At 42.5% G+C, this 16,442-nt stretch overlaps 1 protein-coding gene across 4 annotated transcripts in view; it reads right to left on the minus strand.

The window, feature by feature from the left end:
- The window catches only part of furinb (furin (paired basic amino acid cleaving enzyme) b), a 61,431-nt gene that overhangs the window by 31,026 nt on the left and 13,963 nt on the right, over nucleotides 1–16,442 (minus strand). For all 4 annotated transcript variants that reach the window (XM_034534570.1, XM_034534569.1, XM_034534568.1 and 1 more), the window contains exon 3: nucleotides 4,275–4,373. In XM_034534570.1, coding sequence (XP_034390461.1) covers nucleotides 4,275–4,373 — 99 coding nt within the window. The remainder of the gene's footprint in view (nucleotides 1–4,274; nucleotides 4,374–16,442) is intronic.

Genomic DNA, 16,442 nt, shown 5'->3' on the forward strand with positions numbered 1-16,442 from the left:
CAGCCTGAGCTTTGATCTGTAAATCTGCTTCCACGGTTTATGGAGAAGGATGATATGCTAAAGGATAAGTCTGGTGCTATTCAGTTTTTACCAATAAATCCCATGAAAAGACCAACATGAATAATGAATTGATCCAACAGATAGTATAACCAAAGTCTGATGATGCATCGCTTATTCCTCTGGGCCATACATCTCCATTATTGTCCAAAGACGATGAAAAACCCACCGGTGAACGACACATTTTGATGGACACGGGTTCGAGTTGACATTTCTGGTACCGTAATTCAATGTTTCCCCTGGAAAACCAATGTGCACTTGTTTAGACTTTCCTATAATCAGTTTTTTGTTTACTAGATAATCATATCTTTAAGGTCCTGTAAAAAATAATTCAAAAATAACAATCAGAGAGGAATAAGACACTCTTTCAGTCTTCAGTTTAACTTGCTGCCTCCAACGCTTGCTAGTGCTGCAAATCCGCTGCTGAAAATAGTCCCCCAAGTTTATTTTTCCTCCATGTCTCTCTCGTGACTTATACTGAGACATTTCCGTCTTTGGTAGAAACCAGTGTGCTTGTGGCTGAGCTCCATAGACAAGCTGGGTATTGAGAGATGAAAAAATGCATTGTTGGTTTTGGTCTTTTCGTAGGATTTGTTGACAATAACACAAATATATTGCCAGCCTTATCCTTTACCAGTAAGGCCTCAGCAAAGTGTGCATACAGTGCACTTTTACCACACACACAAACGCGCGCACACACACACACACACACACACACACACACACACACAAAACTACCGGCAGCCACCCCAAAACAAATCGATTTCTCCCTCCATAGAAAAGGTACAGGCGGAGAGGCGATGACAAACAACCCTTGCAAGCATAATGGTAAAAGCTTATGCAGCTGCCAATGTAATTTTGCCACTGTGATTATTCAAAGGGGGTGGTGATAAGTGGCATGTTAGCACCACGGAGCCGAGGAAAAGAGACAATGGAGGAAATGTGAGAGACAGCAGCCGGACTACAGCGAGGAAACACTGTAACAAGCTCAAAGCTCAGCATTGACTAATCTAAATCCTACCATTATGTTTTCACTGCGTTTAAATGTGTTTGCTTTGAACCAGGTTTCTTTCCCCTTTTCCAGAGATCTGATGGACACACGCAGACGCACACACGCACACACAATAAACAACAGTCCTAAATAAATACAAAATACCAGCGCTCCACTGGCGCTGGAGTGCTTTTTGGCAGTGGTCGTGCTTTGCCTGAGGTTCGGTCTGTTTCTGGTTGTGTGGGTGGTAGGTAACCTCGGGGCAAACTGTTGATCCTTAGCCAGAAACCTGGAGCCCTTAATAGCTGCGGGTTAAAGCACGGCGTTAACTTGAACCGCTGACAGAGATGAACCTGTGAGATGGAATCTCTCTTCAAAAACACCTCTATCTCCCTGGCTCTGCTGTTCAGGCTCCAGTCTTAAATTCAAGATGCTTTGGCTCTCCTTCAGAGTTGCCAAATGACACAGACAATATAAAAGGCAATCTAGCCACACAGTAAATCTCCCTGTGCCTCATCCAGATTCAATATGCTCCTTGCGGGCCACTTATTAAAGAGGACACCAATTAGTACTGCGGTTTGGCCAACAGTTCATTCTGCATTTCATCCTGACCAATGCATGCAACACTAAAATCCATTATGATACATCATTAAATCCGAGATAACAATGACAGGATCCTCGCCTCTGTCAATGCTCATTCTAGCTCTCATTTGTGGCAGATTTTGGAAATCTCAAAACAAATCCTCAAACCATAGTTCTCTCCCAGCTCCGAGGCAGCCAACTCTGAACCATTTGCTCACAGAGCCTTGTTATCGTCCACATCGCCTGACCTCTAACACCACTGGCCTCACTGAATGTCACCATATCACACTAATGGTGTCTCGGGGCTCCAGCGCTTGTCACACCACATCAGTCCTCTTCTCAGTTGACTTGCTCTCAGGAAAAGCAGCGGAGTCATTCTTGGGATCGACTTGGCAGACATACCTTGCTACAGATGGCCCAATGTTGTCACTTCGTAATGGCCCCCTTTTTAGGGGTACCAGTCAGGTACCTCCTAAGATGCTTTTAAATAGAGGCAATTTACACAACTGCCAACAGTGTTTCTAATGTAAACATGACAACAGCGTGTTGCTAAGTCAGGTGGCAGCAGCACTGAGAGAGGGCGTTTATGTCACGAGCATGCACACATACATACATACCTGGATTTGTTGTATTTATTTTTTTTACTGTTGATGCCTGGGTTATCAGCTAATCCACCTTTCTTTGAAAGTTAGATTTTTGGTAAGGGTTTAACTGACCAAACTCAATATCTACATTATGAATGTCAGATTTAAAGGGTAATTTCAAACAAATCACAAAGAATTGTTTTCCCTTTTACCTTAGTAAAGTCTAGCCAGACCTACACAGCACTGGGACAGCGCTAAAGAAAGGTCAGACTCGACACATTATCAATCCGCTAATGTTAGCTTGTTGGTATTTCCTTGAACCAATCACAATCCTCTTGGGCGGTGCCCGTGCAAGATAGATAGCCCAGGATGGGAGAGCTAAAAGAATGCTGCGTGAAATACACAAGCAAGCTTATACCCACAGTCTGTATCCGGGGAGTCAGACTACCAAGAGATACTGTATCTTGCCTTGCAAATATATTTGTTTTGCCACTGAGAACTCACACATACCGGAGGTGAAGAGCATTTTGTTTGCGGCCCTCAAAGACATTCCATTTGTAAAACATCAACAACATCTCTTTCACAGTTCTCACTGTCAACAGAAGACTTTATAGAAAATTAATAATACCATTCGCAGTTGGGCTTGGATCACTATTTTTTGTTCCTGGGACATCTGTGGTATTTTGCTCCCTGAACAGCTCAGGTGAGGATAAAAGCAGCGAAGCCCTCGAGCACAGCTTGCAAAAGGTTATGACATTCTGAAACTTAAGAATGCACCATATTAACCTCAGTTATTGCCCCCGGCGCAAAAACTGGAGAAGAATAAAGTTAATCTGAAAAGGTGAACTTCCTTGGTTTCCTTCAAAATCTCTTCTGTGTTAATTAGATCACAAAACCAAAATAATGAGAGCTTCTAATAGCGAGTAAAATAAAATGTTTAATATTGGCCCGGTATTACCATATCTCCTGTTGCCTTCACAAGGCAGCAATGTAATAATCTATAACTTTCACATCTAATTACCACTTTTATGTGCAGGGGAATGCTTTCCCTTGTCGTGTGAGGCGGCTCAGGTGGATTTGCTTTGATCTGAATTCTGCTGGATTGTGTGTGTGTGTGTTTAGTTGTAATAAAGAGTCTGCTTTAACCAAAATTAACCATCACAATTATTCAAAGCCATTGCATGAACGTATTTATGTAAAGAACCCCAAAACATGGCTCTTGTTATTCATGATTTACACAGGGCAGACTAAGTGCTTTCTTCCCTCCTCCACTCTCTTCTGGCTGCTACTGTCATTTTCAACACTGTCTATGAGAACAAAATCTGAAAAAGAAAATGATCTCAAATTTGAGTTGAATTGTCTTTGATTTAAGAAATAAAATCAATAAGATTTGCAGAATGTCAGCGGATACTGCCAGACACCTCCTGGGTGGGAACAGTGCAAACAGAGCACGGTTATCCAGGTCTGGCAAGGAAAGACGGCTCATCTCTTAATCCCTAGTAAGAAAGAAAATGCTTCCACAATGTTGGCATTTTCATGCTGACTCAACTACATCTATGTATGTACAGAAGCTGAGATTCTGCAGAGTTATAGTATGCAAATTATAAATTAGTGGTTGGGCCATGTGCAAATTCAAGAGCAGATGAACAAATGAAGATGACAATCAGGGATGGAAAATGTTCCTGTTTTTGTTTTTGGCTCTTACTTTACAATGATGAATGCCAATGTTCCGCTCTAGTCAGCATTTAAATGCAAATACAGATTTTACCAGACTAGAGAAAAAGCAAGAAAAGCAAACACATGGACACTCCCAGCTGTTGTTTGGCTGGCTGTATTTTTGCATATTTACAGCTAGGTGGTACCTCAGCTTGGGTCATGGGGACAGATGGAAGGACTGGCATGGACAGAAAAGAATACAGAGTTTGACAAGCTGTCATTGACGCTGGCATTCATTTCTCTTGTGATATACACACTCTGTGTGTAATCCAATAGTCTGTTGGCCTTTTGTTAGCAACATACAGTGCCGCAATGTGCTGTGCGAGAGCTGACAACAGTCTTACCTGTGGTTCTTTTTGCAGTCTGATGTGCATCCCCCTGTGGCCAGACAATGCCCTCGTCTCCACCGCATGATGCCTGAAGTGATAATAATCTCCAAAAACCTGCACAGACATAAAAGGGAGAGGCAATGATTTCACCTGCAGCAACTGGATGGCCAGATAACACTCTGTACTCACCAAAGCATTCATGAGCACAGTAGTAAATGTGCAGACGGTGTTAATTTCAGAGAGAGCTGAAAGAAGACACATCCATTTGGACATTGGAGTCTGGCATTCTCTGCCCCCATTCAAAGCTAAGCGAGTATCAAGTACTGCCCTGGCTGGTAAACGTAACATTCTGTATTGTGTGAGTCTTGGCCACTGGAGTGCAGTAAACGCCACATACCATATGCCCTCTGGAGATGCCACACACGCACACGCACACGCACACACCTGCAGATGGAAACCATCTATCAAAAGGGATTGGACGCATCCATTAGCGGTGATGTCAATTCAGCGCTAGACTGAAGCGTTCCACGTGCTGCTGTCATTGCTCCATTACACAGCCAGCTCATGAAATAACTTTTAAGGACACGCAATTGGGTGACAGCTGGCCAAAAACCTCAGGGAGGGCTTTCTTTTTGTCTGCCCTGCTCTGAACTGACGCACGGAGCAGCATGTGCCCACCCCTGGTCATCATGGTCAAGGACAGCTGACCTGAGACCAAGATAGAGACTAAATAATACAGACATCTTGAGACAAGTGTGCTGCAAAAGTCCTAAAATAACCAAACAAAAGTCGGAGGAAGAAGACGAGGAGTCGCCGCCCTGATACTCTTTACACAGGTATTCACAAGAGAGAAGCCTGCATTTGAAGAGGAAGTATTGCAATCTGTACAGTAGTGCCGCTGGGGACTGGCTCACCTTCACAAGCCCAGTGGAGCGGAGGAGGAGAGGATGACGGAGGGAGGCAAGGGGGGTAGGGAGACGCAGGGTTTGACAGGCCGACCAGGCAGGATGGATGTGTGTGAGGAGGGAGAAGAGCAGACGCAGCAGGATGGAAGGCTCTCCAGGGGCTGCAGGCTGATGCCGCAGGCTGGCTGTCTGCGAGCCGACCAGACTGGAAGCTGGAGCTCAGAGGCCCAGTCTGGCAGCACTGATATGAAGCCGCCAGCCCGGCGTCGGCCAATTTGACTTAATTTGTCAAATATTTGTAATTAAACTGGGTTTTAAATCACTTGCTGTGATAATAAACCCAGTGACAATCAGTCTTAAATTAGTCAGCATTGTGCAAAAAGGACCTCTTTTCCCTTGGAGTTCAGGTTGCACACAATTACATGTGGGCAAGATGAATAAGGCTGCTTTTGTGAAGCGACAGCTCTGTAGAACAATCCTTAAATTATTAAAAATGTGGCAAGAGCAGGGGAAAGTCTCAACATAAAAAATATATATACACACACACACCACCAGATATCAAGCAGATAACAAATATGGCAAATAGGCAATATACATTGATATGGTTTAAGTAATAAAGCCAACACCCCATAGAAAGATGACATTTAAATCACTAAAACAGTAATACTAATACTCTCCTTGGAGACACTGTTGAAAAAGATCCTCTGTGGATGTTGACTTTGTGACATCTCAAGTCTTCTTCTCTACATCTCTACCGACTATTCCTTGAATTTAAAAAAAAAGTAGCACTTTAGTAGCACTTAAATGGCACTCAGTTATAGCACTTTGTAGGTTGGCTTTCTTGAGGAAATTGTCGATCTTGATGTTCTTGTTGTTTTGAGTTTGTACTCTCATGGTTGAATGCACTTATTGTAAGTTGCTTTGGATAAAAGCGTCAGCTAATTGACATGTAATGTAAATTCAGTAAATCAGCGACTGAACATACAAACACCCTGTCTCGAAAATAACATCAAAGTCATGCAAAAAAGGAAATAGCCTTGTAATGATGCATGATTGAGGTGTGATGAGGGATGTGACCCAAAAAATTAATGAGACCCACTTTCTCATTGATTGCGGCAGGAATTTAATTTGTGCTGCACCGCGGTGGCATTTCTGTGGAACAAACCTATTTCCTAGAGTGCTGATGTCCTCATTTAGACCTCGAGTCTTTGGGTCTTGGGAAATTAAGAAGGAGATAGAAATATTAGTGTAGCTGCCCATGAGTGTGGCTGAGTCATGCCTCTGAACCAGAAGGTATCATATGAGGCGAGTGTGTGTGCCAGTGATAATAACTGAGAGCACTGTGGGCCATTAGTCACCCTGCCACTACGCTCCGAGTCGGCCTTAGAGGAATACTGACCTTTACACTCATATCTCATATCTTTAGTTGTTTCGCACCCATCTCCGTCTCGTCTTTACCTTCCTTTGGCCTAGAGGGAAGGAAGTAGTGTACACTGTATAGGACTACAAATAATCTAGAAAAGGGAAGTAGGGCTGCAGTCAAAGATTATTTTCATTATTGATTTATTTTACACATTTTTCAATTAATTGGTCAGTCGTTTAGTATTTTGATTGACCAACAGTCCAAAAGATAATCAGTTTACAAATATGTAAATTAATTGACACATTTTTTCAGGTCTAAAAGGGAAATGACACTTATTTGGTTGAAGATAGTTGGGCAGTCAGCACAAAATAATCCTTTCACAATAAAAGTGCAATTAACTAAATCTAAATGAATTAATATTTGATTATCCCACATGCATAGGGTTCAGGATGTAGTTATGTACTGTAAATATGTATCCACGCGGAATAATGTGTAATTTACAGAGGAGACCGAGTAGCTGAGAACAGAATAGCTGATAATAACAGATCGTAAGAGAATAGGGGCATGCTTTTTAATAACAGGATCACAATTGTATTGAGGTTTATTCCCCTTTTCACCATATCCAAGAGTATTTCAGTGAAGTGTATGATAGTGAAAACTATTGATAGCGAAAGGACAGGCTACAATAAAATGCTCTTGTAAATCCAATGAAAGTAGTCTATGTAATGTGTTTTAAGATATAATATATGGAGCATAATAAATTTCCCTTTTTCATCCTTTGAAGACCCGTTTTCAAAAGAGGTCCATAAGTGAACTTCACATTTAACCATATTAAGGTTTTTCATCTTAGATTCTAAATCCACTGATTATCTGTTGACGTCCAGTTCTATAATAGAGCCACTGTATTGATCTCAGAAACTTATATTATTCTAATATTATGAATAAACCAGGTGTACTTTGTTTACCTTTTCTTCAGCCAACTCAGTGTTTACATTTGTATTTGTATTTCTTTAGTAATCCTTTCCCTATCAGATCTTCTCTACCTACCGCTCTCCATTGGGCAATGACAGTTAAAAGGTCACTCTACGTTTTTCTGCACTCCACCGGGGAATTCAAGCCATCTGCTGACGTTATCGGTCAGTGTGGTTGTCAGACTCCAAAGTGACTGAAAGTAATGTCATGGTGTGTCTCCTACAGCTCCTATTCGGCTGTGTGCTGTTCTGGACTCGTCTACGGTGGCTGCCTTGGTCTCTGGCCACCTACCGCCACAGTTGTTAAGTCAATATTGGCCACAGGGGATTGGCCTCAGATCAGTGGTGCCAAAAACAGAAATGTAGCAAGCTTTCACTGGGCTGTAACCTAATGTTATTCCACATGTGCATACACAGTGTTAAGGCACCTCTCCAATGTCACTAACTGACATGAAATGTGTATTCTCATCAAAATCGTGAGGGCAAAGTTATGCACCGCTCTTGTTGAGAAGTGCGCCTGTAATTTGTTTCGTGCCAGACACACTGGGCTCGTCTCAAGTGATCGGCAATGATAATAAAATCTCATTTTTCTTATCGCGACGCTGAGATTCTGCAGGGAAACCTAAAAGAATCCCAATATTCAGAGACGTGGTAGTGTAGAGTCAGCAGAGAGTATGTGTGCGGATTAATGACTAATGCAATGATATATGTGTATCTTTATGAGTGTGTGCATGTATGCATTCGGTATAGAAGCAAATACAAATATTCAGCCTTCAGCATAGGAGCTTAAAAGGTCCACCACAATGATATTGACTGTGACCGACTTCCACATTAAGTCTATTCCCTTAAGTTTGGGAAAAGTGCACAGAGGCAAACCCTCCTCATTGGAGCTAGCGTCAATCAGACCCATCTTTCAGGGGAAAGCTAGCATCAATGGTTTGTTGGAGACGAAGCAATAACAGTAATTCACTCTAAACAGTGAGCACCTTGATTCACAGCCTGTGATATATGACTTCACCAACCTTGATGGAAGACGATACGGTGGGCACATAAATGTGAGAGACTAACACAGCGATGCACACAAAGCTATTTTGCTCCTGCGCACAGCAGAGAGGCACTCGGAGACAGAAATGTCAGCGGCGCATTGATCGCCACACAGCCCACAAAGCCTCTCCTCTTCCTTTCACGCGCTGCCTCTCCTCTTCCTTTATGTCGCCTGTTTACACGACACACATCAGTGCAAACCCCGACAGGAATGGGTACTTTCTCTGTTTATATACGCAGCAAATATGTCGTTGTGCGTCGGTTGGTCTGGTGCGACGTCTCTACTGTTGGGTTCATAAAACAGTCGTGTTGTTATCGTCTCCACTGAGCCACTGGGCTTCCATCGTTTGGACTAATTACAGCTGAAACTCTGGGGTTCTGCTTAGTGGGAGAAAGTCATTATTTCCCTCTGAAATAGAGGCTAATTGAGTGTTTTCAAATAAAGGGTAATTATTTGTTTGCATCTTAGCTCCAATTCTGTATGTTGCCCGCCTCGTCTGCATTCGCCAGCTCAGGGGACTCCACGTCCTGGGAGAAGCTGAGCCACAAAACTGTTTTAGCTAATTATGTGGCTGAATAGCAGAGATTTAACAAAATGCCTATGAAGACTGTCCCTCCAGTAGTGGGGAAGTAACAAGACAGAGGCAGCACGAAAGGCGTGGAAACCGATTTGGGCCGTTTAATAAATCTTCTTTAATAGATTTTTTTTTTTCTTCTTTTTTTTAAAGTTATTAAAGCAGCTGTTGAAAAAGCACAAAGACCTTGAACAAGGTAAAGAGAGTTTACATCACGGTGTGTCAGAGTAGAACACATGGATGTAATAAGAAAGAAAGGAGAGAAATGACGGCAAGGGTGGGGAAAGAAAGAAATCTGTCAAGAACAATGAAGAAGTGCGAAAACTACATCGGAAATGGCTACAAAAGACATGCGTCACGTCACGCGGGGCACTAAGAGAGCCCCTACATGAGTAGGGGCCTGCCCTTTGGCTCATATTATCATGAAACTAAATTCAAACTGTCAGATAATGACTGCTGCCTTGTAATTTGAATCAATGATGGCATCACCATCCGTGATTCTACGCCTGAATAAAACATGGTGGATCTACACCACATCTCGTATGTCTTAATGCAATGGGCTTAGAGCTGGATTCAACCGTGAAATAAAACGGCCTGAGTACATGAATCTCATTCATTTGCAGCAGACGTTAAAAAAGAAAAAAGAGAGAGAAAATGTAGAAAAAGAAGGAGGATTGCTGACGTACTTTATCTTTGTGGTGTGATTTTTCAGAGCAGATATGGGGACTGGGCAAGGAGAGCGGGCTTATCAAAAAAAACTACACACACATCTAGTATGAAAATACATCATCACTCACCCAAACCCTGCTCAAAGTGGCACTGATACAACCAGCCGGCGTATTGAACTCACACTGGTGTTCAAAGTCATTTACATATACGAGCACGAGCACGAGCACGAGCACACACACACACACACACACACCTACACACCTACACACATACACACCTACACACATACACACCAAAGATTCTGTTATTTGAGAAAGGGAGACGGATACAAAAGAAGACCTTGCATGGGAGGGAGACCTTTTATAATATTTCAGATCTCTCCTGCCTTTTTAAATTTATTATTTATCCCACCGGGCTGAATCCCCATCTCAGTTAGAGAAATGTGCTAACCAAATTAGTAAACCTCCAACTTTAACTGTTTTTCAGCGAAGCGTTGAATAATCATGGAGCCATTCGTATGTGCAGTGCTCCAGAACAGCAGTTGGGCTTGTTCCTCCGGTTTTGGTTTGTGTAATATCAGTAATCATGCTGTTAATCTGCTCTCGCTACATATAGGCATCTCTCCATGTGACGCTGCAGTCACCATACGTTGAGCAAGAAATAGAGAGACAGGGAGGAGGAAAAAAGAAGCGAGGGTGAGAGATCGACTGCATGCATTGATAAACGCAATCGTTGCCACATGGGGCCTCTTCCACTTGACGATGTAAGAAAACTACATTACCGGAAAGCAAAGGATTGAGATCATACCGGGTTAATTTTCCAGCCGTCTGAAGAGGGCGAAAGAAAACAGAACTGAGGAAGAGCTGGAAGCAAACCACGGGCAATGGATCTGACAAAAGAACGTAGGCAATGAAGCATAGCCGTATGCAAATGAGGAGAAGAAAGAAAATGCTGGAGAGTGAATTAAAAAAGAAGAAAAGAAAAACAGAAACTCATTGCGACAGGAAATCTTATGAAATATCGAGTATGTTACAGTGTTTAGTATTCTACGGTGTCGTGCTGTTCAAGTACTACCTGAGCACTGCTGGCCTGTAGTTTATGCCTGGAGGCGGCATGTCGCCCTGATTGCCATGCCAGAATCATTTAAAAGCAATTCTGATCTGAAGTGAATAGCACACGCATCTGCACTTGACTTGTTGTGAAAAAAACAACAACATCAAACAATATCTCCCTCTTCCGCTTCCCCAACTCATTCATGTTAATAGCGTTTTTGTGTTCCTACATGACTTTGTTTCAACCTGTCGTCGAAAGGGCAAAAATAAGGAATGAAAATCCTGCTGCTTGTTAGTACAGTAACTACAGTACATGAGAAATCAATGTGAGGAGCACTCGAAGGGTTCTCCCATTGATTTTCCATAGACTCAGATCAGTCAATCTATCAATGTCTGCAAGAACAGGGGCCCCAAGAGAGGAGACGAGGACGTACGGCTGCAGCGATGGACTACTTAAAAAGAGTCTGGAATGTGCCCGTCTCTTCAAGGTCTCAGTTCAGGAATATTTAAGCGGTCAGCACCTTCAGACATATAGCAAGAAGATGCAAACCTGAAAAGAAACTTGAGGGAACGCACCTCACAGCGAGATGAAGAAACACCTGTGTGCACACACACACACACACACACACACACACACACACACACACACACACACACACACACACACACACACACACACACACACACACACACACACACACACACACACACACACACACACACACACACACACACACACACACACACACACACACACACACACACACACACACACACACACACACACACACACACACACACACACACACACACACACACACACACACACACACACACAGACCGACTCACTCGATATCTCTGTCTTATGCTCTCCGTGTGCGATGAGGTCAATCAAAAAAGAAAAAGAAGTACAAACTCCAGCCTCCAGCTGTCCCCTCCGGCTCGTTCCTCAGACGGTGGTCTGTTTAAGAGAGCCGGGATCCTGTGAGGCTGCTGGATTATTCATATGCGGAGGGTAACTCAGCTCACTGCTCTCTTCCACATCACCTACGCTAAATTCCCCGGCGCCTGGACAGCCTGTGTCGGGCACCGCCACCCAAGTTTTCAAGAACCAAAGTAAATAGGTTCCACTTCCATTCAGCACTCGTCAGTTTAATTCCTTTATTCTACGCGTCGTTCACTCGCCCCCTCAGCGACTCTTCCTCTGGTTTCATCTTTTATTACTGACACGCTCAGTGCTTACTTTTCATCCCTCCGCACATGTTGAGACCCTTATTAAAATCATTCCTGTCTTCTGCTCAATAGAAGCTGTAGGAAGCCTGACAGATTCAGACTGGATGTGAACGTATTACAAATTATCACATTATTCGACAGCATACGGTGTTGTATGCATTCAGGACATTGTGGATTATACGTTTGTAGCATTTGTATGATGTGCAGTGATGTGTTTTGCTTATGTGTTTTTGTGCGACTCTTTGTGTGCCGCAGTGGGTCGAACAGTGCATTATAGGTTAGGCTCTGGCAAGTGACCAATGCAATGCAATGCAATTTTGGTGTGAAGGTGCGGTCAAGAGCAATATGTGCAGGCACACTCCTATTCCTGGGTGTTGACAAAGAATGAGTATGAAATACAACGCAAAAAAACATCTGCCATTTAGCTAAATCTAGGGCACCCGTGTTTAATCTGACGTTGACACTAACTTTGTCTAAAAATACAATATATTTGATAAAAGAATAACTACATAAGACTACATTAACCAAACATTCAGAACCAACGTTCAGCTTTTCACAGTGTTGATGCTCGGCGACACAATTTAGCCACTCGAAAGGTACCGAGATCGGATATGCAGCCATATTGACGAGCTGTGGTAATATGAAATGAGAGCTCAAATTTCTTCTCTGCATGTGCTAACGTTCACAGTTTAATTAAATCATAACATTTGTTTTCTTAAATACAATATTTAAAAAGTGCCTGGAAATGTGTTCCATTTCCATCTCTTTCCAATTGATTTATCTGTGTCTAGATGTGAGTAAAGAAAAGATTTGATCAAAACACATGTATCATCTAGTTCCAGAGATCTAGATCAAATGACATGGTGCCCTACTCAAATTCTTTTGGGGTTTGAATTAAAAGAATTGTATGATATACAATCTAATAATATTATAGTTTACATATATTACATACAACACAAAAACTGTGAGTTTCTTCACAGTGGCCTCATAGATGAAAAGGAAAGACTGGCGCTTCCTTGGTTCCATTTGTCGAGTGGACCCCAGGACCCAATGTGCAGCGGCCATGGAGCTACAGGCCGACTACAAGAGCGGAAAAGACGGGACTATGAAATCGTCCCCGTTCAAATTCATGGAGCATTCGGCCCCTTACTTGAACCTCGAAAGTACAGAAAGCCGAGGCCGTCAAGACATGGAGAGTTTGAGCAACTGGGTCTCTGTGTATTGAGAATGGGAGCTTGAGTGTGGCATGGCTTCACGAGTGACTGCATTAACCTCTGCAAGGGAGCTCAATCAGAGGAGATGGTAGAAAAAATGAGCCGGTGGACAAATGGAAATAATAAAAAAAATCCTATCTTCCACATAAGCCTGTGCCCTCTGGATATGATTTATTATGGACATAAAGATCATTCTGACATATGTCCAAGTGAAAAAAGAACCTGCATCCAGACGCTTGGACAGAAGCAGCTAACACCGAGGGCTGTTGTGCAGTTGTGAGCGAAAGTTCACTGCCACTTCCTTGACGCGCAGGCAAGAAAGTACGAAAATATAGTTTGCAGTGATTGGCCTCAAATCAGTGGTGCCAGTTTTTATCTCTATTCATAGCTATGTTAATGCACTCGTCCAACTCTTGACCCTCATGATGAAAACTCAAGAGTTCATTGTTTGATCACTCCATTCAAATATTTCTCCGTGCTGTTATTTAGTGTCGGCAAGGTATGAACGCAGGGCGTGACGGTGTTGCTGAGACAACGATCAGATTGCTAAATGACCAAGCGTGAATAATAATCGCTTATTAAAGAGCGCTCTGGCCCACGGCACACGGCCAGCCAGATCAGGCGCGCTTTGTTGTGGTGCCTTTCAAAAAGCAAAACATCCCACTTCGCCGCAAAGGGCATGACATTTACAACCACCTCGTCTTGACACAACACGGAGGGATTAGTAGGAGCAGGGATTAACAAGCACAACACAAACCAACACAGAAGAGGAGAGATGACAACAAATTATAATTGGAAGATTTAGAAAAACAATACTTTTTGAGTGGGGGAAGGAGTTCAGCCATTGCATGTTTCCATTTAGGACTTAAGAGTTTAAAGATCATATTGCAGCAGGCTTATATAAATGTAGTGTACTCATAGTTGCTGTACGAGGTGAATGTATTTGCGGCAGCGCTGAAAATATGAGAGAACCAAGCACTTATTATAAAGGACTCTTGTGCAAGGTCCCATAGCCTTCATAACAATGATAAATGACTGAAGCCTTCTGGTGAGCTATATCATAGGACTACCAACTTTAAGACTTTTTTCTATTATGCTGAGGACAGGAGCATACTGGGAAGGCTCTCTGCAAAACAAGGGATTAACTTCCTCAGCACCCGTATATATATATATATATATATATATATATATATATATATATATATATATATATATATATATATATATATATTCGCCCGGTGTACCACGCCGTTTGTCTTTTCACAATCCTCCTACAACAATGAAGCTAAGCGAAGAAAATACCACGAAAATCACGACTACAGTGACCAAAATGATCACCACTGTAGTTTTTGTTAAACAGTGCTGAAAAATTACTGATACACACAATTATATTGATAATAATTGGCAATACCATGCACTTTTTGTGTTGCCCAACATCTGTAAACTATTGGGGAAAAATTAAACAAGATTGCTTTGAAAGATTTCACAAGAATCGTTACGTGATACTTCTGGTCCTATAAAAAAGTCAAACTAAAATACACAGGATTTGAACTGTGACTGTTTGACTGATAAATAAACCCATCCTGTTTTTCTGCATTGTCCAAATATATCGAGATACAAATGGGCATATGGGTTTGAGCCGTGCAGTTACTCAACGTGGTTATGGCAACAACAAAGCTTGTACTATGTTGTGGTCGAAATTGAGTTTCTCCACTGCCCAAAGGATGTTGTTTGCAAAAATGTAAAGTCCTGTTTTACAACATTCCCAATTAGTTCTAAAATGGATGGCATGCAACCTCTATTGCAGAACTAATGCAACAAAGGTAGAGGATAGATGTATGAATGGAGGAGGGCTTTACAAAAGCTACCAGTGTACACAAAATAAAGTAGACATAAATAATGCAGTAATCTTTCCCATTACAGTATAAAGGAGCATATAAATGTATAGAGCTCACTATTCTATCCATCCTCTTAATGGGGGGGGGGACATTTAAGCAGTGGATGCATTACTCTTTATTACGACCATGTAATTTACATGAATCAAGATGTGTGGAAATTGTATTTCTTTTAGCAGTCCATGAAAACAGTCCAAAGAATATACAGTATAATAAAATACTGTTTTAGTTGGTGCAGGCTTCTTCTGCACACAGAACAGAAAGTAGGTTTGGAGTCACAAGGGATAAGCATCGCGGGCTAAAGTATACGTGGAGATACAGACAGAAGGTTCAATAAACCAGCCCCCCCAGAGCCCACTTCCCACAGCTCCAATCACTGTTTATCTGAGACAAACTCTTTATCCACAGCTAAGAGCCAGAAGGTCGTAAATACCATTTGAACGAAGAGCCCCTAGTATGTTCTGGGTCAGTTGTTCCATTCTTTCACGTCAGTTTTATTTTAGGGAATACAATTTGAAGAACCTCTGCATCGTTTTCATTTTAGACCGAGCTGCTGGTGCGGCTCCGCGCTCCGTCTTTGCCCACAAAGGATTCTTAAGGAGAGTGAAAATGGAAACGAACACAGCAAAGTATGCTGCAGTCATCCTCCACTGTGAACGGTATGCTTTCCACATGGCAGACCCACTTCTTCATTATTCAGGCTGAGTATGGTCTGGCTGTATTATACTTTAACTGTCACACGCAACTGCCTTTCTCCGGGTGAGGGGCTGCATGACAGCACCCATGCACTCAACCAGAAGAACTCTAATGGCTGCACGCGGGTCATTAGCCACTACTAACACAATCGTTCATAATGTAATTTAAAATGCCTACATTTCAGAGAGTAGCTTGCATCCATATGTATATAAATCTAAATGCCTAAAGGTCTATTCATTGGACCGCCCGTTATCTGTTTGCTTATAACGGCTATGGCAGAGCAGCCACCGTCCACTGTCAACAGTTATTGATGAAAGAAACCCACCAACGTTGTGTAAACTCCAGGCAGAAGCCACCTGATCACCAACGGCGCCCGGGCAAGGGGGGCCCAGCTGCCTTCTTATTTCACCATCACTCTCTGTCTTGTCTCGGCTAAATCGCATCAGCTCGCAATTGACCAAGTGTCACGCTTCAGAGGGGAGCCTGATATCTTCAGCCTCGCAGACCTTTTACTTCTCCATTCTGTTTCCCTCAAAAGGTCATTTCTTTTTTTTTTTGCCTTCACT

The sequence above is a fragment of the Cyclopterus lumpus genome, chromosome 6, assembly GCF_009769545.1.
Source record: "Cyclopterus lumpus isolate fCycLum1 chromosome 6, fCycLum1.pri, whole genome shotgun sequence".
Classification (NCBI taxonomy): Eukaryota; Metazoa; Chordata; class Actinopteri; order Perciformes; family Cyclopteridae; genus Cyclopterus; species Cyclopterus lumpus.